At 46.0% G+C, this 26,444-nt stretch overlaps 1 protein-coding gene across 1 annotated transcript in view; it reads right to left on the bottom strand.

Annotated features, from left to right (window-relative positions):
- Positions 1–24,000, bottom strand: part of cdc23 (CDC23 (cell division cycle 23, yeast, homolog)) — a 53,305-nt gene extending 29,305 nt beyond the window's left edge. The window contains exons 1-5 of the mRNA XM_043704075.2: positions 23,888–24,000; positions 19,945–20,017; positions 18,984–19,121; positions 11,256–11,298; positions 402–507 (exon numbers count right to left, since the gene is read on the bottom strand). Of these exons, the coding sequence (XP_043560010.1) occupies positions 402–507; positions 11,256–11,298; positions 18,984–19,121; positions 19,945–20,017; positions 23,888–23,991 (464 nt within the window). The 5' untranslated portion in view covers positions 23,992–24,000. The remainder of the gene's footprint in view (positions 1–401; positions 508–11,255; positions 11,299–18,983; positions 19,122–19,944; positions 20,018–23,887) is intronic.
- Positions 24,001–26,444: the final 2,444 nt, after the last annotated feature.

The raw sequence follows: 26,444 nt of genomic DNA, 5'->3' as shown, positions 1-26,444 counted from the left end.
ACGAAGGGGCAGCTGATTTCAAATAAACCTGTTGGACTATAACCTGGTGTTGTGTGACTTCTGACCTTGTCTACCCCAGTCCAACACCGGCCCTTCCACATCACATTAAAGCCATACCAATAAAAACATGAGATATTCCTCCAGCGGGTTATTCCTCCCTGGTGACAATGTCACAGAGCACAGTTTCTATGGTCGTTATTTGTTTCCAGGCTGTCTTTGATCACTTCTGGATTACATGGCAACAGTGTCTGAAATATGGGGCTGAGACAGCTCCTGAGCAGCATCCTTCCTCCCCCCTCCAAACCACATTCAGTGACGTAACCTTCCTCAGGATTGTCATCTATCTTGTTCAACACACATTAGAAAACAAAAAGGCATTATCTCATGCAAGCTATACGTACAAGTATAGTCCAAATCCATCCAATTCCCTGGCTTTGTGCTTTTTACTCAGTTCAACTCGCAATTCCCTCAGAGACTCATTCTTCACTTGTCCTTTCTCCAAGGGTCCTGCCAATCAGATAGAAGATGTACAGATATACAGGCCTTGGGGAGCCCCGAGATGGAGTTTCAGTCACAGATTACAGTTCAGTACACCAAAAATGCAGCATCTTACAGGCTTCCATTCAAAAGGGGCTGGCATTATGTCAATAAAACTTGCGCGCACCCGTGATCTTCAAATACTGAATTACTATGCTGTTACAAACCTTTAGAAATCTAAATTATGGTCCAATTAAGTGTGTTTAGACTTAAAGCATTCTTTCCTCAACAGTTTAGCACCCCCAAGAATATCAGCACATTTAATGAAACACGGAAACTATTAATAATGCAAATTAATCAAAAAATATTGCGGATAACACCTCCAATTGCAGATGCATATTCATGAATTAAAACAATATTACTTTTACTGAATTTAAAGAGATCCAAACAAAAAAAAGGTGATTGATGCACCGTATATCCAATACCAACGTGTGGCATTAAGATTTAAGTCTCTCTCGCAGCTCCTCTAGCAACAATGACTGAGGAGCTGAATCACACAGATCAGATGTGGCCAGTTTTGATTCCTGGCCCACAATGAGTTAGCTTAACTCAGACAGCTTGATAATGGAGTTTTACAGTCAGTCTGAGTGGGCCTGAGTTAGGAGTAGAGAGTAGGAAAAACATATCCCAGATTCTAGTTGATTGTGCATTTCTAGATTAATATCTAAGAGTCAGTGTGAGAAAATGGCAGTGAAGTGGAATATCAGCCATGATCTAGGTGGATGACAGAGCAGACTGGATGAGGCAAACAGTCAAGCCCTGTTCCTACTCTCTATGGCTCCTGCTCCTGCACTCATTACAGACATGTAGGTGTCAGATGAGAACAGAATTGCATCAACATCTATGATGCCTCTAGCAGTTAAAGATCCTGTTTCTCTCACAGCCTGGTGATAGATATGGCTATGCTGTTGAGGTGGTTTTAAACTAATTTGGCAAGGGGACGGTGAACAGAGTTAACAAAGTCGGGAGCAAGATCCAATCACATACAGAAGGCTGACGAGGACAGTCCAGTAGGTGGAGAAGACCTGGGCAGGATCAGGTACAAGGGGGGTCCAGAATTGTATCTGTTTTAATACAAGGAGGGCGATTGGTAAGGCAGGTGAAGTTACAGCACTAATCAGTACGTGAGAATATGAGATTGATACAGTCACTGAGACTGGCTGAAGGAAGGACAGGACTGGCAGCCCAACATTCCAGGGGACAGAGGTTTCAGACGCAGTCGAGAAGTTGGGGTGGGAGGGAATGAGAGCGGTGAGGGAAGACATCCTGAAAGAGCCATCGAATGAGGCCAATTGGGTAGAGCTTAGAAATAAAACAAAAGTGGTGCCTGCCTTGCTAGGAGATGTGTGACAAATCATCAAAAGGTGTGACAGAAACAAGCTTCTTGTTGCAGAGGAGTTGAACTTTGCTAACATTAACTGGGATCACCTCAGTGTGAAAGGTATAGACGGGATGAAATTTTAAAGTCCATCCGGGAGAACCTTTAGTGTCAGTCGGTAGATAGTCCCATGAGAGACAGGGCAGTGCTCACCCTCATCCCAGGGAGTGACGCCTATCGAGTGGTTGAAGTTTCAGTGGGTGAGCATTTTGGGGATCGTGACCATAACTTTTCGAAATATATTAAGAATAAGGTGAGTATCGAACCCAATGACCTCTGTACCCCATTTGATATAACGTACCAATTCATTTGGGGCTATTTCAGGAAATAAGATTAACTTTGCAAAGTCGGAGGCTATGCCTTTGGGGCACCTTAGGGATGTGCCAAAAGTTGAAGGTGTCTCTAAGTTCCCTTTTAAGTGCTCACGGGCAGGGTTCCAGTACCTAGGCATTTTTATTACCCCCAAGTTTGATCTGTTATTTCGGACTAACTTTGCTCACTTGCTCAACAATATTAGGCGAGATCTTTATAGATGGGAGGCTCTTCCAATTTCATGGCTGGGCCGAGTATCTCTCATTAAGATGAATGTTCTTCCTCGTTTGCTTTATCCCACGCGTACGCTCTCTATAATGTTTCCCAGGTCAACGCTGTGGAAGCTTATGGGGTGGCATCGTGGGCGGCCCCTCATCAAACTTAGTAAATTGCAGTTGCCTCATGGAGGGGGAGGAGTTGATTTCCCAGACATCAGGAGGTATCAGTTGAGTTCCCTGTTGTCCTTTGTCTGTGATTGGGTCGGTAACGATCCAAACTCAATATGGCTGGATATCGAGGCCTGCCAGGCAAAGTGTCCTCTTATTAACCTGTTGTTCATGGATAAGATGAGGACAGTTATGAACCACTGCTGGAACCCCATTGTCATTAGTACAGTCAAGGCATGGAGGGCGATGCGTCAGAGTGAGGGTTGTTTATCCAAGACTTCGCCACTTACACCCATAGTTGCCATGCCAGGGTTCCAACCAGGGATGATGGACTCAGGATTCAAACTATGGGCAGCGAGAGGAGTTTCTAGTTTGGGAGACTTGTTTGAGGGGGAGGTTAAGATGTCTTTTGAACAACTGAGCCTCAAATACGGGTTGCCCAGCAGAGACCTTTTCCGATTTTTTCAGGTTAGGGATTTCATCCAGAAGAAGCCTATGCTTCTCACTAAGCTCTATAAGCCCGATACAGAGAGGCTGTTGCTACACTCCACAAGCACCCTTTCGGTTAGTGCCCTCTATCGCCTGCTGGGTGGCAGGGCCTGGCAGGATATTAACTGGTTATGTGAGGTCTGGGAGCAAGAGTTAGGAGTGAAGATCTCTTCTGAAACATGGGAGAACATATGGGAGAATGCTTGAAAGATCTCAGTCTGTAATAGGACATGGGCTACGCCGTTAAAAGTTCTGCACAGGGCTCATCTGGCACCAGACCGTCTGGTGAAGTTTAAAAAAGGGGCATCTTCAGTGTGCCCCAAATGTAAAATAAGGGTAGGTACTCTTACCCATTGCTTCTGGACAGGCCACAGGCTCCGTGTTTATTGGAGCGCTGTGGCGGGAGAGATAGGGAGGGGATTGAGGACTGAAGTCAAAGTAGACTCGATATCTCTCCTCTTAGGTCTACCAAATTTACCATCTTTAGACGGGCATGGGAAGAAACTATTTAATATTCTTGCATACTGTGCACGGAAGAATATTCTGATGAATTGGGTGTCTGAGAACCCGCCAGGTTTGCTGGGATGGCAGAAATTCATTATGGGGCACATTCCCTTGGACTTTTTTACACACAGACCATTTTTATAAGACATGGCAGCGCTATTGAGTTATTTGGATATAGATTTGTCAGTCATCTTAACTCTGGCGTTTAGTTAACCAGGATGATTAGATTTGTTAAGCCCTGGGCCATGGAGGGGTCTCCCGAGTTAATACGGAAATACGGAAAACCGCATTAGGGAGCTGGAGCTGGATGAACTTCGGATCATTCGGGAGGCAGAGGGGGCTATTGAGAGGAGTTACAGGGAGGTAGTCACTCCTAAGATACAAGAAAAAGGAAAATGGGTTACAGTCAGGGGACGGAAAGGGAACCGGCAGGCAGTGCAGGAATCCCCTGTGGCCATTCCCCTCAACAATAAGTATACCTGTTTGGATACTGTTGGGGGGGGGGCGACTTACCAGGGGAAAGCAGTGGGGCACAGGGCTCTGGCACAGAGTCTGTCTCTGCTGCTCAGAAGGGAAGGGGAAAGAGGAGCAGAGCAGTAGTCATTGGGGAGTCTATAGTTAGGGGGACAGATAGGAGGTTGTGTGGGGAAGAGAGAGACTCACGGTTGGTGTGTTGCCTCCCAGGTGCTAGGGTTCATGATGTCTCTGATCGTGTTTTTGGGATCCTTAAGGGGGAGGGGGAGCAGCCCCAAGTCGTGGTCCACATAGGCACCAATGTCATAGGTAGGAAGAGAGGTGGGGATTTAAGGCAGAAATTCACGGAACTAGGATGGAAGCTTAGAGCTAGGACGAACAGAGTTGTTCACAATTCTGTTAGAGCGATCACAATTCTGTTATGTTTACTTTAGTGATAGAAAGGGATAGGTGTATACCACTGGGCAAAAGGCAATTACGATGCGATTAGCCAAGATTTAGGAAGCATAGGATGGGGAAGGAAACCGCAGGGGATGGGCACATTAGAAATGTGGAGCTTATTCAAGGAAAAGCTACTGTGTGTCCTAGATAAGTATGTACCTGTCAGGCAGGGAGGAAGCAGTAGAGTGAGGGAGCCGTGATTTACGAAGGAAGTGGAATCTCTGGTCAAGAGGAACAAGGAAGCTTATGTTAGGATGAGATGTGAAGACTCAGTTAGGGCACTTGAGGGTTACAAGGTAGCTAGGAAAGACCTAAAGAGAGAGCTCAGAAGAGCCTGGAGGAGACGTGAGAAGTTGTTGGCGGATAGGATCAGGGTAAACCCTAAGGCTTTCTATAGGTATTTAAGGAATAAAAGAATGACGAGAGTAAGACTAGGGCCAATCAAGGATAATAGTGGGAAGTTGTGTTTGGAGTCGGAGGAGATAGGGGAAGCACTAAATGAATATTTTTCAACAGTATTCACTCTAGAAAATGACAATGTTGTCAAGGAGAATACTGAGATACAGGCTACTAGACTAGGTGGGATTGAGGTTCACAAGGAGGAGGTATTAGAAATCCTACAGAGTGTGAAAATAGATAAGTCCCCTGGGCCGGATGGGATTTATCCTCGGATCCTCTGGGAAGCCAGGGAGGAGATTGCCGAGCCTTTGGCATTGATCTTTAAATCGTCATTATCTACAGGAATAGTGCCAGAAGACTGGAGGATAGCAAATGTGGTTCCCCTGTTCAACAAGGGGAGTAGAGACAAACCTGGTAATTAAAGACCAGTGAGCCTTACTTCAGTTGTTGGTAAAGTGTTGGAAAAGGTTATAAGAGATAGAATTTATAATCATCTAGAAGAGAATAATTTGATTAGGGATAGTCAGCACGGTTTGTGAAGGGTAGGTCGTGCCTCACAAACCTTATTGAGTTCTTTGAGAAGGTGACCAAACAGGTAGATGAGAGTAAACTGGTTGATGTGGTGTATATGGATTTCAGCAAGGCGTTCGATAAGGTTCCCCACTTTAGGCTATTGTACAATATGCGGAGGAATGGGATTGTGGGAGATATAGCAGTTTGGATCAATAATTGGCTTGTTGAAAGAAGACAGAGGGTAGTGGTTGATGGGAAATGTTCATCCTGGAGTCCAGTTACCAGTGGTGTACCGCAAGGGTCGGTGTTGGGTCCACTGCTGTTCGTCATTTTTATAAATGACCTCGATGAGGGTGTAGAAAGGTGGATTAGTAAATTTGCAGACGACACTAAGGTTGGTGGAGTTGTAGATAGTGACGAAGGATGTTGTAGGTTACAGAGAGACACAGATAAGCTGCAGAGCTGGGCTGAGAGGTGGCAAATGGAGTTTAATGCGGACAAGTGTGAGGTGATGCACTTTGGTCGGAATAACTGGAATGCAAAGTATTGGGCTAATGGTAAGATTCTTGGTAGTGTCGATGAGCAGAGAGATCTCAGTGTCCAGGTACACAGATCCCTGAAAGTTGCCACCCAGGTTGACAGGGTTGTTAAGAAAGCATACAGTGTTTTAGCTTTTATTAATAGAGGGATCGAGTTCCAGAACCAGGAGGTTGTGCTACAGCTGTACAAAACTCTAGTGCGGCTGCACTTGGAGTATTGTGTACAGTTCTGGTCACCGCATTATAAGGAGGATGTGGAAGCTTTGGAAAGGGTACAGAAGAGATTTACTAGGATGTTGCCTGGTATGAAGGGAAGTTCTTACGAGGAAAGGCTGAGAGACTTGAGGCTGTTTTCGTTAGAGAGAAGAAGGTTGAGAGGTGACTTAATAGAGACATATAAGATAATCAGAGGGTGGACAGGGAGAGCCTTTTTCCAAGAATGGTGATGGCGAGCACGAGGGGGCATAGCTTTAAATTGAGGAGCGATACATGTAGGACAGATGTCAGAGGTAGTTTCTTTACTCAGAGAGTAGTAAGGGTATGGAATGCTTTGTCTGCAACGGTAGTAGATTTGCCAACTTTAAGTACATTTAAGTCGTCATTGGACAAGCATATAGACGTACATGGAATAGTGTAGGTTAGATGGGCTTCAGATTGGTATGACAGGTCAGCGCAACATCGAGGGCCGAAGGGCCTGTACTGCGCTGTAATGTTCTATGTTCTATATACACAATGCTCCCGTTCCTCGGTTTGGGAGCTTTGCGCCGAGCATAGCTGGTCAGTGTTTTGTGTTTTTTTTGCTTTTCTTTCTTTTTTTTGCTTTGCAGGGTAGGTTAGTAGATCGTTGTATTGTAATTTGTGGGTTTCTTTTTTATTATACTGATATGTGTCATTGATTGTTTTTTTTCAATAATTTTATATGTTTGTAAAGTTATAAAAATTTGCTAATAAATATATTTCCAATAAAGAATAAGATGAGTACCAGGGAAAGAGTGGGACTTATTAGAGACCAAAGGGGGCAAGCTATGTGTGAAACCAGTGGATGTGGGTGAGGGTTTAATACTTCTAACCTGTAATCACAGAGGCGAAAGACATTGTCACCAGGGATTGCAGTTCGACTGGTGAGATTGGAGAACAAGTTAAGATTAATAAGGAGGAGGTATTAGATAGAGTCATAGAGATGTACAGCATGGAAACAGACCCTTCGGTCAAACCCGTCCATGCCAACCAGATATCCCAACCCAATCTAGTCCCACTTGCCCAGCACCCGGCCCATATCCCTCCAAACCCTTCCTATTCAAATTCCCATCCAAATGCCTTTTAAATGTTGCAATTGTACCAGCCTCCACCACTTCCTCTGGCAGCTCATTCCATACACATTCCACCCTCTGCGTGAAAAAGTTGCCCTGTAGGTCTCTTTTATATCTTTCCCCTCTCACCCTAAACCTATGCCCTCTAGTTCTGGACTCACCAACCCCAGGGAAAAGACTTTGCCTATTTATCCTATCCATGCCCCTCATAATTTTGTAAACCTCTATAAGGTCACCATAAGTGTGCACATGTCCCTAATTAGATGTACCCCAGGCTGCTATGGGAACCAAGAGACAAGATTGCTGGCCCTGGCAGAGATATTTAATTCTTCACTGGCCACAGGTGAAGTGCCAGATGACTGGAGGATAACTAACGTGGCTCCTTTGTTCAATAAAGGCAGCTGGGATAGGCGAGGTAATACAGAGCAGTTAGTCAATATCAAAGCAAGCATTGGAAAAAATTCTGAAGGACAGGATTAATCAGCACTTTGAAAGGCAGGGATTGATCAGAGATAGTTAACACGGATTGTCAGAGGGAGATCCCGGTTGACTAATTTAATTGAGTTTTTTTGAAAAGGTGACAAAAGATATTGATGAAGGTAGAAGAGTTGATGTGGTTTTCATGGACTTCAGCAAGGTCTTTAACAGGGTTCCGCATGAAAGACTGCATGAAATGTAAGAGTCCATGGGATCCAAAGCAAGTTGGCAAATTGGATCCAAAACTGGCTTACAAACAGGAGGCAATGGGTGATGGTGGAGTGCTGTTTTGTGATTGGAAGCCTGTGACCAGCAGCATATCACAGAGGTCAATGCTGTTTGTTATTGACATTATAGAGTCATAGAGATGTACAGCATGGAAACAGACCCTTCCGTCCATGCCGACCAGATATTCCAACCCAATCTAGTTCCACCTGCCAGCACCTGGCTCATATCCCTCCAAACCCTTCCGATTCATCTACCCATCCAAATGCCTTTTGATTGATGTAATTGTACCAGCCTCCACCACTTCCTCTGGCAGTTCATTCCATACATGTACCACCCTCTGCGTGAAAAAGTTGCCCCTTAGGTCACTTTTATATCTTTCCCCTCTCACCCTAAACCTATATTAACAACTTCGATTAGAATGGAGGAGACATAATTCATAAGGTTGGAGGTGACATAAAAATTGGTGGTGCTGGTAAACTGTGCAGAGCAATGGCAGATGGAATTTAACCCCAGTAAGTGCAAGGTGATGTGTTTTGGGAGATATAGTAAGGGAAGATTTACACAATGAACGAGTACTGAGGAACAAAGGGACCTTGGTGTACAAGTCCTTGGATCCCTGAAGGTATCAGTTCAGGTAGACAGGGTGAGGAAGAAGGCATACAGACTGATTGTCTTCATTTGCCAGGGCGGGGAATATAGGAGCAAAGAGTCTTGTTATAACTTTATAAGACATAGTATTCCATCTGAGGCTGAAACAATCTGCAGTTTTGATCACCACACTATCTTGGAAGGACGTGACTGCACTGTAGAGGGTGCAGCGGAAATTCACCAGGACGCTGCCCGGGTTAGTTCGGGGGGGTGTGTGTGTGTGTGTGTGTGTGTGTGCGTGCGCGCGCGTGTGCGTGGTTCTGTTGATTGAGTTGTACAAAACTACAAGAGGCATAGACAGTAGATTGCGAGAGTTTGTTCCCTGTGGCAGGCATGTCTAAGATCAGACGGCATAAGTTTAAGGTAAGGAGGAAGTGGTTTAGAGGAGGTCTGAATAAAGATTTTTTTCACCAGAGGGTGGCAGAAACATGGAATGTGCTGCCTGAGGGGGTGGTGGAGCCACGTACTCTTGCAACAATTAAGGAACAAGGTTTGTAGCTCAGGTTGAGGTTTAGGGTGTAGGTTTGCTCGCTGAGCTGTAGGTTTGATATCCAGACGTTTCATTACTTGGCTAGGTAACATCATCAGTGGCGACCTCCAAGTGAAGCGAAGCTGTTGTCTCCTGCTTTCTATTTATAGCTTTCTCCTGGATGGGGTTCTTGGGGTTTGTGGTGATGTCATTTCCTATTTGTTTTCTGAGGGGTTGATAGATGGCATCTAGATCTGTGTGTTTGTTTATGGTGTTGTGGTTGGAGTGTCAGGCCTCTAGGAATTCTCTGGCATGTCTTTGCTTAGCCTGTCCCAGGATAGATGTGTTGTCCCAGTCGAAATGGTGTTTTTTTTCATCCGTGTGTAGGGCTACGAGGGAGAGAGGGTCGTGTCATTTTGTGGCTAGCTGGTGTTCGTGTATCCTGGTGGCTAATTTTCTTCCTGTTTGTCGATGTAACAGCACTGTTCACCTTCATCAACATCGACCTGGCAAAGGCAGCACTTACCACACTTTTAGAAGAGACCACACACACACCAACCACCATCAATCACATTACCAACGAAAACATCATGAAGCTAGTGGACCTGTGCCTCACCACCCACTTCACCTTCAACAACGTAGTCTACAAACAAACCAACAGCATACCTATGGGATCTCCGCTATCCAGGATTCATAGCAGAAGCGATAATGCAAAGACTAGAACAAACAGCCCTACCAACCATCAAACGAAAAATTTGGGTCCGCTACGTAGATGACACCTTTGTCATCACAAAATGAAACAAGATAGAAGAGACATTTAACATCATCAACAACACCCTCACAGGCATAAAGTTCACCAGGGAGGAAGAAACCGACAACAAACTCGCATTCCTAGACGTCACAGTCGAAAGAAAGGACAACGGAGAACTACAAACCTGCGTATACAGAAAACCGACAAACACTGACCAAATACTTAACTACACCAGCAACCAGCCCAACACACACAAACAAAGCTGTATCAGAACACTATTCCAACGAGCCACCACACACTGCAGCACAGACGAACTTTGGAAAACAGAGGAGAACCAGCTATACAACGTATTCATGAAGAACGGATACTCAAAAAAATACAGTGCACAGATTCCTCAAGAACAAACCACGACAAGCAGACCAAACACAGCCAGAAACCCTAACCACCTTACCATACATCAAAAAAGTTTCAGAAATGACAGCCAGACTACTAAGACCCCTCGGAATCCTAGTAGCACACACCCACCAACACTCTCAAACAAAAACTAACAAACTTAAAAGATCCAGTACAACCCATGGACAAAACCAACGTCATCTACAAAATTCCATGCAAGGACTGCCACAAACACTACGTAGGACAAACAGGAAGTTAGCCACCAGGATACACGAACACCAGCGAACCACAAAAAGACACAACCCTCTCTCCCTCGTAGCCCAACACATGGATGAAAAAGCCACCATTTCGACTGGGACAACACATCTATCCTGGGACAGGCTAAGCAAAGACATGCCAGAGAATTCCTAGAGGCCTGGCACTCCAACCACAACGCCATAAACAAACACAGATCTAGATACCATCTATCAACCCCTCAGAAAACGAACAGGAAATGACATCACCACAAACCCCAGGAACCCCATCCAGAAGAAAGATATAAATAGAAAGCAGGAGACAACAGCTTCGCTTCACTTGGAGGTCGCCACTGATGATGTTACCTGGCCAGGTAATGAAACGCCTGAATATCAAACCTACAGCTCAGTGAGCAAACCTACACTGTAAATTAAGGAACAACCAGATAAATACTTCAAATACCAGGGCATAGTAGTCTATGGACCAAGTGCAGGTAAGTGGGATTACTGTAGTTTGATGTTTATTGGTCAGCAGAGACATAGTGGGTTGAAGGGCCTGGTTCATTGCAGCATGACCCCACAATATTGGTAGGTGAACAGTGCATATATTACCATAACATAGTAAGAACCAACACTTCAGGCAAGGAAGGAGGAACAGTGCAAAGCAACATTTTTAAAATATCAATATTATCATTGCTGTTCCAACAGGAAGACTCCATTACACAATAACTAAAATCACAGCTTCATTGTTGTCGTGGCCAGTTATTGACTTACCCAGACTGTCCACTGTTTCATCATCTTTCTTCTTTTCTCCAGACTAGAATACAAAAAAAGTTACTCAATATTGAAAAAATTCATTCCATTCAAATCACAGCATAGATCCAGAGCTACATTCCACACCAATGGAGTTTATCTTTACAATAAGCCTATTCATTTTTGACTTTTTAAACAATCACTCCTTCCCCCTCACCAAGAGACTTGATAAAACTGAGCAGCATGTTACACTTCTTCAGCCAGCAGAAACAAAGTTGATGTGAAACTGGAGTCTAATAATCAGGCAAATGTCACCCTAACAAAAAATTAAAACACTACGGAAGCTGGAACTTTGAAACAAAAGCAGAGTTTTGGTGAAACTCAGTCGGTCTGGCAGCATCTGTGATGAGAGAAAGAGTTAATGTTTTGAGTCCAATATGATTCCCCTTCAGAGCAGAAGACTCATACCAAATTCAAAATGTTAAGTCTGTTTTTGTCTCCCCACAAGGGCTGAGTTTCTCCAACATTTTGATTTTATTCCATCCTAAACAAATACAAACAAGGGCAGGACTTATACAGTTAATGGTAAAGCCCCAGCTAGTGTTGTAGAACAGAGAAACCTAGGGATTCAGGCACATTATTCTTTGAAATTTGCGTCACAGGTAGACAGGGTGATTGAAGGCGGCATTTGGCATGCTTGCCTTCATTGTTTAGACCTTTTGAGTGTCGGAGTTGGGACGTCATGTTGAAGTTGTACAGGACATTGTGAGGCCTCTTTGCAGTACTGATGTGCAGTTCTGGTCACCCGGTTATAGGAAGGATATTGTTAAACTGGTGACGGCTCAGAAAAGACTTACCAGGATCTTGCCAGGAAAGGAAAGTTTGAGATATAAAAATGAACTGGAAATTTTTTCCACTGAGATGTAGGAGGTTGAGGGGTGACCTTATTGAGGTTCATAAGGTCATGAGGGGATAGATATGACAAGGGTGTGGGAGTTCAAAACAAGAGGGCATATTTTTAAGATGGGAAGGAAAAAAGAATTAAAAAGGACACGAGGGCAACCTTTTTACACAGAGAATGGTTTGTGTGTGAAATGAACTTCCAGACGAAGTGGTTGGATGTGGACACAGTTATAACATTTTAAAGAAATCTGGATAGGTTCATGATTAGGAAACGTTTGGAGGGATATGGGTCAAGTGCAAGCAGATGGGACTAGTTTGGGAACAGGTCATCTCAAGTTGCACTGGGATTTCAACCAACGAATACACGTGGAGCTTTTTGTTTTAAAGAGCAGGGAGCGGCGGGAGTGAGGTTGGAGCAGGGAGGCTGTTGGGAAGGCAAGTGATTGCTACGTAAGTAGACGTGGAAGACCTGTATCAAGCACTAGGAAGGAAATTGAAGCACAGGTCCTCAAGGGTCATAACCTCCAGATTACTGCCGGAGTCACGTGCAAATTGGCATAGGGATAAGGAATTTAGGGAAGTAACACGCGGCTAAGGGATTGGTGTGGGAAAGAGGGATTCCATTTTATGGGGCATTGGCATCAGTTTTGGAACTGGGACCAACTGTGCCGATGGGATGGTCTCCACCTGAACCGATCTGGAACCAGTGCTCTCATGAAAAGGATAAATCGGGTGGTCAGTAGGACTTTAAACATCTGAGTCGGGGGTAAAAGGGAAAGCAAAAGTGACAGGGAGTATGGAGTTAAATGGAAAGATAAGCAGCAGGATAACGTGTGCAGGTGGGTTTAAACTCAAGGCAAACGAGGAATACAGCAAAAAGGAAGGATAACTTCGGACATCTTATAATTTCCAATTTCTCTAATAATAAGCAATTAAGGCACTTTACCTGAATGCTCGTAGTATTCATACCAAAGTAGATGAATTAAAGGCACAAATCATCATGAATGATTATGATGTGGTAGGCATCACAGAGATGTGGTTGCAGGGGGTTCAGGACTGGCAGTTAAACATCCAAGGATTTACAACTTATTGAAAAGACAGGGAGGTGGGCAGAGGAGGCCGGGGTTGTCTTGTTAATTAAGAATGAAATTAAATCTATTGCACTGAAGAACATAAGGTCAAATATTGTGGAGTCTGTGTGGGTGGAGCTGAGGAACCACAAAGGCAAAAAAAAACCACAGTGGGAGTTATGTACAGACCTCCCAGCAGTGGTCAGGACCAGGGGCGCAAGATGTACCAGGAAATAGATAGGGCATGTCAGAAAGGCAAGGTCACAGTGATCATGGGGGATTTCAATATGCAGGTGGACTGGGTGAATAATGTTGCCGGTGGATCCAAAGAAAGGAATTTCATGGAATGCTTACAGGATGGCTTTTTAGAACAGTTTGTGATGGAGCCCACAAGGGAGCAGGCTATTCTGGACCTACTGCTATGTAATGAGCCAGACTTTATAAAAGATCTTAAATTAAGGGAACACTTAGGATGCAGTGATCGTAATATGGTAGAGTTCAGTCTGCAGTTTAAAAGAGAGAAGGCAAAATCAGATGTAATGGTGTTACAGTTAAATAAAGGTTATTACAGGGGCATGAGAGAGGAACTGACCAAAATTGATTGGAAGCAGAGCCTAGTAGGGACAACAATAGAACAACAATGGCAGGAATTTTTGGGTGTAATTGAGGATACAAAGAAAAGAAAGATTGTTGTGGTTCTGTCTGCCAAGCTGGGAATTTGTGTTGCAGACGTTTCGTCCCCTGTCTAGGTGACATCCTCAGTGCTTGGGAGCCTCCTGTGAAGCGCTTCTGTGATCTTTCCTCCGGCATTTATAGTGGTTTGTCTCTGCCGCTTCAGCTGTCCGTTGCAGTGGTCGGTATATTGGGTCCAGATCGATGTGCTTATTGATTGAATCTGTGGATGAATGCCATGCCTCTAGGAATTCCCTGGCTGTTCTCTGTTTGGCTTGTCCTATAATAGTAGTGTTGTCCCAGTTGAACTCATGTTGCTTGTCATCTGCTTGTGTGGCTACTAAGGATTGCTGGTCGTGTCGTTTCGTGGCTAGTTGGTGTTCATGGATACGGATCGTTAGCTGTCTTCCTGTTTGTCCTATGTAGTGTTTTGTGCAGTCCTTGCATGGGATTTTGTACACTACATTGGTTTTGCTCATGCTGGGTATCTGGTCCTTTGTCCTGGTGAGTTGTTGTCTGAGAGTGGCTGTTGGTTTATGTACTGTTATGAGTCCTAGTGGTCGCAGTAGTCTGGCTGTCAGTTCGGAAATGCTCTTGATGTATGGTAGTGTGGCTAGTCCTTTGGGTTGCGGCATGTCCTCGTTCCGTTGTCTTTCTCTTAGGCATCTGTTGATGAAATTGCGTGGGTATCCGTTTTTGGCGAATATATTGTAGAGGTGTTCTTCTTCCTCTTTTTGCAGTTCTGGTGTACTGCAGTGTGTTGTGGCCCTTTTGAACAGTGTCTTGATGCAACTTCTTTTGTGTGTGTTGGGGTGGTTGCTTTCGTAGTTCAGGACTTGGTCTGTGTGTGTGGCTTTCCTGTATACCTTTGTGGTGAATTCTCCGTTCGGTGTTCTCTGTACCATCACGTCTAGGAATGGGAGTTGGTTGTCCTTTTCTTCCTCTCTAGTGAATCGGATTCCTGTGAGTGTGGCGTTGATGATCCGGTGTGTGTTCTCTATTTCTGTGTTTTTAATGATTACAAACGTGTCATCCACACATCTGACCCAGAGTTTGGGTTGAATTTGCGGTAAGACTGTTTGTTCTAATCTTTGCATTACCGCTTCTGCTAGGAGTCCTGAGATGTGTGAGTCCATGGGTGTGCCATTGATTTGTTCATATATTTGGTTGTTGAATGTGAAGCGTGTTGTGAGGCACAGGTCCAGTAGTTTGAGTATGCCGTCTTTGTTGATAGGTTCAATGTCCTGTTGTCTGTTCTGTATGTCCAGCAGGTTGGCTGTTGTTTCTCTGGCTAGGGTTTTGTCGATAGAGGTGAACAGTGCCGTGACATCGAATGAGACCATGGTTTCTTCCTTGTCTATGTGTATATTTCTGATGATGTCCAAGAATTCCTGTGTTGACTGTATAGAGTGTCTGGATCCGCTGATCAGGTGTTTCAGTTTCTGCTGTAGTTCTTTAGCCAGTTTGTGTGATGGTGTCCCTGGTAGTGATACTATGGGTCTGAGTGGGATGTCTGGTTTGTGCACTTTAGGTAGTCCATAGAATCTGGGGGTGTTGTTGCTTTCAGGTTTCATTCTCTGTAGGTCAGACCTGATTATCTGTCCATTTTTTTGTAGGTTCCTCAGTGTGTTGTTTATCCTATTGGTGAGCTGTGGGGTGGGGTCAAACTCCCTCTTTTGGTAGGTGTTGGTATCTGCAAGTGGTTGTTGTGCTTTTTGGATGTAGTCTGCTTTGTCCAGGATGACCGTCATTCTGCCTTTGTCTGGTGGTAGTATGATTATGTTCTTATCGTTTCTTAGTGATTTTAGTGCTTCCCTCTCCTTGGTGTTGAGGTTATGTGTTTATCTTTCCTTTGTCTCACTGTTTATTGTGTCTCTTCTGTCAGTTCATTGCTCCTGAGTGTGCATTCTAGTGCTGCTAGGAAGTCTGCTGTCTTGGCGTCCCTGTGGTTGTAGTTGAGTCCTTTGGCCAGTATTGTTCTTTCCGTGTCTGTGAGCTGTTGGTGGGAGAGGTTTCTAACCCAGGTGTGTGTTGTGGTGTCGTCTGTTGTGTTAGTTTGGCCATTTTTTCTTTTAGTGCCGTTTTTTTGCGGTGTGTGGTCCTGTTCTGTCCTGTGGTGATGGCCTGTTCTATGGTCCGGGTCCATTCCTGATTGGTGGTTTTTGAAATTAATGATTTTTGGCGCGCAATTTCTTGTCTGTATTTGTGAAGTCTGTTGTGAGCGTCTATAATCATTATCTGGATCATCCGGAGTCCGTTCTGTCAGGCTGTGTCCCTGGCTTGTTGACTGGCGGTCTGTATCTGACACATGGTGGAAGGATTCGATTCTTTCGGCATTGATGCAGGAACCGGAGTTGTTCATAAGTGGCGCTTCGGCGGTTGGCACAGGATTCCCATTTCCTGGCTTGTCTTAGTGTCTCTCGCCCGTAGGTGTTCAAAGTTTGTGAAAAGATTTGTAGCTCGGGTGCTCGTCATTGTGGTTCTGTTCGCCAAGCTGGGAATTTGTGTTGTCAGGTATCCTTAATAGCCACGACCAGCTATCCTTAGTAGCCACACATGCAGATGACCAGCAACATGAATTAGACTGGGACAACACTACTATTATAGGACAAGCCAAACAGAGAACAGCCAGGGAATTCCTAGAGGCATGGCACTCATCCACAGATTCAATCAATAAGCACATCGACCTGGACCCAATATACCGACCATTGCAGCGGACAGCTGGAACTGAAGCAGCAGATTTAAACCACTATAAATGCCGGAGGAAAGATCACAGAAGCGCTTCACAGGAGGCTCCCAAGCACTGAGGATGTCACCTAGACAGGGGACGAAACGTCTGCAACACAAATTCCCAGCTCAGCGAACAGAACCACAACAACGAGCACCCGAGCTACAAATCTTCTCCCAAACTTTGAAAAGAAAGATTATCTGGGTGGGGGAATTTAGACAGCCATGGCCAACAAAGGAAGTCAAGAAATGTATCATAGAAAAAGAGAGAGAGCCTATAAAGTGACCAAAAGCACTGGGAAATCAGAAGATTGGGAAGGCTAAAAAACAAACAAAGGAATCTGGGAGTGCTAGTACTGGATTCTCTAAAGGTTGACTTGCAGGTTGAGTCCATGATTAAGAAACTAAATGTCATGTCATTTATCTCAAGAGGGTTGGAATGTAAAAGCAGCGATATGCTACTGAGACTTTAAAGCTCTGGTTAGGCCCCACCCCTCAGGAAGGACATACTGGCACTGGAGCGTGTCTAGCAGAGATTCACATGGATGATGCCTGGAATGGTAAGCCTAACAAATGATGATCGGCTGAGGATCCTGGGATTATAATCATTAGAGTTTAGAAGTTGAGGGGAGATCTAATAGAAATTTACACGATAATGCATGGCTTAGAAAGGGTGGACGCTGGGAAGTTGTTTCCATTAGGCGGGGAGACTAGACCCACGGGCATGGCGTTAGAATTAGAGGGGGTGAATGTAGAATGGAAATGAGGAGACATTTCTTCAGCCAGAGTGTGGTGGGCCTGTGGAATTCATTGCCGCAGAGCGCAGTGGAGGCCGGGACATTAAATGTTTTCAAGGCAGAGGTTAATAAATTCTTGATCTTACAAGGAATTAAAGGATACAGGGAGAGTGCGGGTAAGTGGAATTGAAATACCCATCAGCCGTGATTAAATGGCAGAGTGGACTCGATGGGCCGAATGGCCTTACTTCCGCTCCTATGTGTGATGGTGTTAAGTCTAGCATTGTCATTCTTTTGACAGAAGATGAGAACGTTAAAATTTGACAGCAGCGTAACGATATTGAAAATGTGAGAAACTGAACAAAATAACTTTCTTTTGTGCGGTGCTTTTCACTACCATGGATGTCTCAAAGTGCAGCCAGAGATTTCTTTTAAAAAAAAAAGGATAACCAATATGTGCAGAGCAAGCCCGCATAAACAGCAACATGGTATTTAAGACACCCTTTTTTGTATTACATTGACTGAGGGACAAACTCTGGCCAGGAGACTATCTCCCTGTTTTGTTAAACTAGCATCTTGGGATCATTTACATCACCCGGGCAGACAGACTGGGCCTTGGCTTAACATCTCACAAAAAGGCAGAAGCTCTGATAGTGCTGCACTCTCTGTGCTGCTCTGAAGTGTTGGTTTTGGTTTTGTGCTCAAACCCACGATTGTGGCTTGAATCCAGAAGCTTGTGCTTTGGAGGGGAGATTGCAAGCCTAGGGGTTACAGGTAAGACCGTAAAGGCGTTGCAGGTAGACAGGGTAGTGAAGGCAGCATATGGCACACTTGCATTCAATCATCAGAGCATTGAATATAGGAGTTGGGACGTCATGTTGCAGATTTACAAGACATTGGTGAGGCCTCTTCTAGAATACTGCGTACAATTCTGGTCACCCTTCTACAGAAGAATGTTGTTAAACTAGAAAGTGGACAGAAAAAAATTTCCAATGATGTTATTGGGACTGGTAGATTTGAGTTAGAGGGAGAGATCAGAGCTTTTTTTTCCCTGGGAATGTAGAGACTGAGGGGTGACCTAATTGAGGTTTATCAAATCATGAGGAGCATAGATTAGGCGAATCACCAAGGTCTTTTCCCAAAGGTAGGGGAGTCCAAAACTAAACAGCATAGGTTTAAGGTGAGATGGGGAAAGATTTAAAAGGGACCAATAGGGCAACATTTTCACAGGGGGTCAAGCATGTATGGTACAAGCTGCCAGAAGAGGTGGCAGAGGCTGGTATAATTACAACATTTAAAAGACATTTGGACTGTTACATGAAGAGGAAGGATTTAGAGGGATATGGGCCAAATGCAGGCAAATGGGACTAATTCAGTTTAGGAAAGCTGGTCGGTATGGACAAGTTGTACTAAAGGATCTGTTTCTGTGCTGTATGACTCATTGCAGATTATAATGTTTCCATCAGATCTTATAAAATAATGTATAGTTACAACTCCGTCCAACAAGGTCGACAATACTAAATTTGCTTTCCACAGTCTGGACTGAACTTTAAAAAAAGGTTCAAAAGTGAAAGAGGGCCAGAAACACATCTGCTGGGTGATTTACCAGAGACATCACTATTACCGGAGTGTTCCCTTACCAGGTATCTGGAATACATATACAGGAAGTAGGCCTTCTGACTCTGACAGCCTTTGAGAAAATAGGCTGCTCGATCATACTCTTTCAAATCAAAGTACGACTTGGCTAACGTGTAGGCATCCAAATCCACCAGGTCTTCCTAAATAGAAACACGGTTTTACAAAAATAAAAGTGAAACCAACCAATAACTCAAAATGAAATCGCTAACAACCTTTAGACTCAACCCTGGGTGCTGAACTGCAAAATAGTTGATATTTTTCTGCTACACAATTACCACGAGTTTGTTCATGGACAGAATAGAATGAAAAGGTATTTCAAAGCTTTTATCTGCCTCCCCCCAACTCCCTTCAAAGCAAGTAACACAATACACAAGTGCAAATTGTACCGAATAATTTTGTTACTACTAATCCCACTATCCCCCTTCAGCTTTAATGAAGCCATATGTCTCCTCTGTAAGGAGGGTGGCACGGTGGCTCACAGCACCAGGGATCCACATTCAATTCCACCCTCAGGCAGCTATGTGTGTGGAGTTTGCACATTCTCCCCATGTCTGTGTGAGTTTCCTCCGGGTGCTCCCATTTCCACCCACCGTCCAAAGATGTGCAGGTTAGGGTGGACTGAATGCTGAAATTGTCCGTAGTGTTCAAGGATACGTAGGCTAGGTGGATTAGCTAGGGTAGATGTGGGGGTTACAGGATTATGGTAGGTGAGCTGGGTCTGGGAGGGATGCTCTTCTGAGGATCAGTGCAGACTCATTGGTTTAAATAGCCTCCTTCTGCACTGTAGGGATACTGCGATAATAGATGCAATGGATAAGAGAATCAATCCAACGTTCCTTTTAAAACATTTTCCAACCTTAGGCTAGTAGATGACTGGAAAAACACATCAGCTGGGCTAACACTATTTCTGAACTGTTTCTATAGTTGAGTGTAATGAACTGTTTAAAGAAAGGACTGTCATACCTCTGTTAACGTTGGGGCAGCTGGCATTTCATCTTTAGGAAGAGGATCCAGGGAGAAGGCCAACTCTGAAGCCCTACACATAAAAACATCAACCTTAAGTCAGGACAAGAGAAATTCAGAGCCCACCCTCAGCTCCTTGTAACAAGATGTAAACCCATCAGGGTAACGGAAAGGAGATTGTTCATTTTGAGTTATGTGCCCTGTACATGAAACTCTGTTTAATGACTTGTCAAAATGTTGAGATTGTAGAAATGTTTTCATCTCCTGACTAAATAAAAGGTCTACTTCTAGCATCAACCTTAACACCTCACAGTGAATAAAAGCATTAGACATAATAGCAGATTTGACAGATTGAGTTAAAGGCTGATGTTATCTATCATCATTACTGGGAACGAGATAACTTACGGACCTGGTGTTGTCTTCTAGTTAGAGTCACAGAAAAAAGCCCTTTCACAGCAACATTATAGAATAAAATAACCAGAAGTTTATAAACTAATTACTCTATAAAGTCAAAGTTGAAAACACCATCTGTAAATAAAAAGAAAACAGCAAATATAACTGTCCTATATTTGACCAGTTCAGCTTTAGAATAGCCATATGTGTCAAGGCAACCTGTGCACATGAGCGTCAAGCTGAACAACATGAGCTACTTTGAGAGATCCAGATTGAGTTAAAGTGATTTACAGATGTACTTTAAATCTTTTATCAATAATTGGCAACTCCAACACTTACGACTCCGTTCCCATAAGTAACATGGTTAATTGCATATATGTCAGTAACAACCTCAAACATTTAAACAAGATTGAAAGAGGGTGGTGTGTGTATGGAATGAGCTGCCAGAGGAAGTGGTGGAGGCTGGTACAGTTATAGCATTTAAAAGGCATCTGGATGGGTATATGAATGGGAAGGGTTTGGAGGGATATGGGCCGGGTGCTGGCAGGTGGGACTGGATTGGGTTGGGATATCTGGTTGGCATGGACGAGTTGGACTGAAGGGTCTGTTTCTGTGCTGTACATCTCTGTGACTCTAAGAATCAACCTGAATTTGTGAGAGAGAGAAAAGAAATAAACCTGAGTCTATCAGGTTTCTAAAAAAAACACAGCTACAGCAGATGATGACTCGGAAGGGTGATTATGAAGATATTTGAAGGCACTGGTGAAAAGGAAAGTGTCACAGGGGTACAGATGCACAGCACGGAAACAGACCCTTTAGTCCAAATCATCCACGCCAACCAGATATCCTAAATTAATCTAGTTCCATCTGCCAGTATTTGACCTATATCCCTCTAAACTCTTCCTGTTCATGACCCCTCCAGATGCTTTTTAAATGCTGTAATTGTACCAGTCTCCGCCACTTCCTCTGGCAGCTCACTCCATACACGCACCACCTTTCCGTGTAAAAGATGCCCCTCAGGTCTGTTTTAAATATTTCCCCTCTCACCTTAAACCTATGCTCTCTCCGTTTGGACTCCCTATCCTGGGGAAAAGATCTTGTCAACTTAACCTATCTATGTCCCTCATGATTTTATAAACCTCTATAAGATCATCCCTCAGCCTCCAATGCTCCAGGGAAAATAGCCCCAGTCTATTCAGCCTCTCCTTATAGCTTAAACCCTGCAACAATATCTTTGTTGGTAGGAAAGAAGGATGAAATTGGCTTTGAGGTCACAGCTGACATACAATGATGTGAAATAGATGGATGCGACAGTTCCCAGAGAAAATACATTGACACCAACATTTGTATCAGCAAATGGATAAGGAATAACACCCCAACCACAAACTCAGACTTGATCCTGGATCATAAGGTTACACTTGCTAAGGGTGGCCCAGTGGTTAGCACTGCTGCCTCACAGCACCAGGTTCAATTTGTTTGCACATTCTCCCCGTGTCTGCGTGGGTTTCCTCTGGGTGCTCCAGTTTCCTCCCACAGTCCAAACACGTGCTGGTTAGGTGAATTGGCCATGCTAAATTGCCCGTAGTGTTAGGTGAAGGGGTAAATGTAGGGGAATGGGTCTGGGTGGGTTGCTCTTCAGAGGGTCAGTGTGGACTTGTTGGGCCGAAGGGCCTGTTTCCACACTAAGTAATCTAATCTAAGTGCAGCCTCAGGTGACTGTCTGTGTGGAGTTTGCACATTCTCCCCGTGTCTGCGTGGGTTTCCTCCGGGTGCTCCGGGTTGACTATTCTAAAGTTGAACTGGTCAAATATAGGACAGTTATACTTGCCGTTTTTGTTTTATATACAGGTGATGTTTTCAACTTTGAGTTTATAGAGTAACCAATTTATAAACTTCTGATTGTTTTATTTTATAATGTTGCTGTGAAAGGGCCTTTTTCCGTGACTCTTAACTAGAACACTAAACACCATGTACGTAAGTTATCTAGTTCCCAGCAATAATGATAGATAACATCAGTCGAAAGACGTGCAGGCTAGGGTGGATTAGCCATGGGAAATACAGGGTTACAGGGACAAGGTGGGAGAGTGAGTCTGCGTGGGATGGTCTTTGGAGGGTCAGTGTAGACCCAATGGGCTGAGTGGCCGGCTTCCACACTGTAGGGATTCAATGCTACTTGGCAATAATGCCCAACATGACCGTGACCGGTCCCCTGACTCCCAAAGGTTCAGACTGATCACAATTCACACACAAAAAAAATAGAAATTGCTGGAAAGGGTCTGACAATGTGGAGCTTCCCCGAGGGTGGGGTGAAGGTTGAGGATGAGTGTTGGGGCGAAGGTGGGGATGGGGGGGGGGTGAGTGTCAGTGTGGGGGGGGGGTGCATGGGGGTGAGAGTGCCAGGTGAGGGGTAAGTGTGGGGGTGCGGGTGAGTGTCAGTGTGGGGGTGCGGGTGAGGGTGTCAGTGTGGGGGTGCGGGTGAGGGTGTCAGTGTGGGGGTGCGGGTGAGGGTGTCAGTGTGGGGGTGCGGGTGAGGGTGTCAGTGTGGGGGTGCGGGTGAGGGTGTCAGTGTGGGGGTGCGGGTGAGGGTGAGTGTCAGTGTGGGGGGGTAAGGTTGGGGGGTGAGGGTGAGTGTCAGGGTAGGGGTGGGGGGTGAGGGCGAGTGTGGGGGGTGAATGTGAGTGGGTGAGGGTGAGTGTGGGGGTGGGGGGGTGAGGGTGAATGTGGGGGGGGTGAGGGTGAATGTGGGGGTGGGGGGTGAGGGTGAGTGTGGGGGTGGGGGGTAAGGGTGAGTTTGGGGGTGGGAGGTGAGGGTGAGTGTGAGGGTGGGGGGGTGTGGGTCTAGGGGGGTAAGGGTGAGTGTGGGGGTGGGGGGGGTGAGGGTGAGTGTGGGGGTGGGTGGGTTGAGGGTCTGGGAGTGGGGGGTTGGGGTCTGGGAGTGGGGGGTGAGGGTGAGTGTGGGGGTGGTGGGTGAATGTGGGGGTGGCAGGTGTGGGTCTAGGGGAGTGAGGGTGAGTGTGGGGTTGGGGGGGTGAGGGTCTGGGAGTGGGGGGTGAGGGTGAGGTTGAGTGTGGGGGTGAGGGTCTGGGGGGGGGTGAGGGTCTGGGGGGGGGGGGTGAGGGTCTGGGGGGGGGGGGTGAGGGTCTGGGGGGGGGGGGTGAGGGTCTGGGGGGGTGGGGGGTGAGGGTCTGGGGGGGGTGAGGGTCTGGGGGGGTGGGGGGTGAGGGTCTGGGGGGGTGAGGGTCTGGGGGGGGTGAGGGTGAGGGTCTGGGGGGGGTGAGGGTCTGGGGGGGGTGAGGGTCTGGGGGGGGTGAGGGTCTGGGGGGGGTGAGGGTCTGGGGGGGTGAGGGTGAGGGTCTGGGGGGGTGAGGGTCTGGGGGGGTGAGGGTGAGGGTCTGGGGGGGTGAGGGTCTGGGGGGGTGAGGGTCTGGGGGGGTGAGGGTGAGGGTCTGGGGGGGGTGAGGGTCTGGGGGGGTGAGGGTCGGGGGGTGGGGGGTGAGGGTCGGGGGCGGGGGGGTGAGGGTCGGGGGTGGGGCCGCGCTCGGACTCTCACCACTTGCCGCTCTGCAGGAGGCCCCGCTCCCGGCACAGGCCGCTCACCGCCATCAGGCCCCGCTTCACCTCCTTCAGCTCCGGGAACTCACTCAGCGCCGCCATTGTCCTCCCGCTCACACTCACAACCAATCACGGCACAGCGGCTAGGGTAACCAATCAGAACGGACATCCACCAGCCAATCACTGCACAGCGTCCGGGATAACCAATCAGAACCCTCATCCGCCAGCCAATCACTACACAGCGTCCGGGATAACCAATCAGAACGGACATCCTCCAGCCAATCACTGCACAGCGTCCGGGATAACCAATCAAAACGGACATCCACCAGCCAATCACTGCACAGGGTCTGAGGGTAAACCATAGGGTTGGGCATCATCCAGCCAACCAGAATCAAACTCCTCATTTAGCCAATCAGAGCGCACAAAGTCTTGACCAATCACATTCCAGTGTAGTATCCACCACTCAGAATGGATACTCTTCAGCGAATCACAATCATAGGCCTGAATAAGCCAATCGAAATATGGAATATCCCAGCCAACCACAGCTGGTGTTACGCCTTGACTAGTGTCGGTCTTAACCAATCAGAGTAGACTTACTCCAGCCGTTCGCAATTTGTATCAACCACTCACCTGCTGGTAGATCTCAGCCAATCACAATGGAGTCACTGTCTCAGCCAATCAGAGTGCAACGCATTTCAGCTAATCACAATCCAGTGTCTATATCATCCAATCATCACTTCCATCTTCACAGCCAATCACAATGCATGATCACTGAGCTCCCCACCACCTCATGCACTTTAGAGCAAAGAAATATAGAGTCCATACAGTGCAGAAAGAGGTCATTCGGCCCATCGTCATAGTTGGCTAGCATTGTCAGGTCCACACCCCCCACCAACCCAACCTCCACTCCCGGCACCTTCACCTGCAACCGCAAGAAATGCAAAACTTGTGCCCACACCTCCCCCCTTCCCTCCAAGGCCCCATTGGATCCTTCCATATCCGCCACAAATTCACCTGCACCTCCACACACATCATTTACTGCATCCCCTGCACCCGATGTGGCCTCCTCTATATTGGGGAGACAGGCTGCCTACTTGCGGAATGTTTCAGAGAACACCTCTGGGACACCCGGACCAACCAACCCAACACCCCTCCCACTCCACCAAGGAGATGCAGTCCTTGGACTCCTCCATCGCCAGACCATAGCAACACGACGGCTGGAGGAAGAGCGCCTCATCTTCCGCCTGGGAACCCTCCAACCACAAGGGATGAACTCAGATTTCTCCAGTTTCCTCATTTCCCCTCCCCCCACCTTGTCTCAGTCCCAACCCTCAAACTCAGCACCACCTTCCTAACCTGCAATCTTCTTCCTGACCTCTCTGCCCCCACCCCCTCTCCGGCCTATCACCCTCACCTTAACCTCCTTCCACCTATCGCATTTCCAACGCCCCTCCCCCAAGTCCCTCCTCCCTACCTTTTATCTTAGCCTGCTGGACACACTTTCCTCATTCCTGAAGAAGGGCTCATGCCCGAAACATCGATTCTCCTGTTCCTTGGATGCTGCCTGACCTGCTGCGCTTTTCCAGCAACACATTTTCAGCTCTGATCTCCAGCATCTGCAGTCCTCACTTTCTCCTCTAGCATTGTCACTGATGAACAATGTCAGGCCATACCTCCAATTTAATGGATTAAATACAATCACAAAATACTGGAAGAATTCGGCACTGTGGCAAGATTCTTGGTTTCCCCAAATATTCTGGTGATGCTGTTGATGGCAATCACTGTCTAATGAGTATATAATTTTCCACCAAGGAAATTCTGCGTCACTGTGGGTTCTGTAAGCCTTTGTGTGGCTAATGATCCCGATCCGAGAGCCACACTTCCTACCACATGTTTGGCAGGTGTATCCAGGAGGAAGGAGTCTTGAGATCATTAGCTCGGAGATAGTGTGAGGTCTGCAGATGCTGGAAGAGTCAGAGTCAATAAAGTGTGGTGCTGGAAAAGGCACAGCAGGTCAGGCGGCATCTGAGGAGCAGGAGAGTCGATATTTCAGGAAGGACCCTTCATCAGGACTTTTGAAGTGTCTTGCCTGAAGCGTCGACTCTCCTGCTCCTCAGATGCTGCTTGACCTGCTGTGCTTTTTCCAGCACCACACTTTTGTCAACTCTGAGATCATTGGCATTGTCCACGATGTCAGCTGTGAATAACAGTCCAATGGTGGAAGGAAATGAAACTTCAAACTCGTGTTGGTGGGCTTGACATCTGATTTCCTAATGTCAAAAAAAACTTCAGTGTTTTCTGCAAAATAAAAGCTTAGCGAAAGCTACATAAAGTATTATTATTTAAAATGTATAAAATTTGCACTCATGTATTTATTCAGTGTTCCTCTCCAACTCAGACTTATGGTTTCACTGATTTTGATCACTACCACTTTCAGCTATGGGTCAGTACATGGACAATATCAAATTCTACCCCATCACTCCAGTCCTTTGTAGAAAGTGTGCAGTTTGATGGGAATACCAACCCAAAGCACGCTTTAAAGATCCCGACCCACT

This window comes from Chiloscyllium plagiosum, unplaced genomic scaffold (genome assembly GCF_037043375.1).
Source record: "Chiloscyllium plagiosum isolate Xiang-an unplaced genomic scaffold, Cpla_swu_hap1 HiC_scaffold_16, whole genome shotgun sequence".
In the NCBI taxonomy this organism is placed as follows: Eukaryota; Metazoa; Chordata; class Chondrichthyes; order Orectolobiformes; family Hemiscylliidae; genus Chiloscyllium; species Chiloscyllium plagiosum.
The sequence above is the reverse complement of the archived record's forward strand: the minus strand, read 5'-3'. Positions and strand labels throughout refer to the sequence as shown.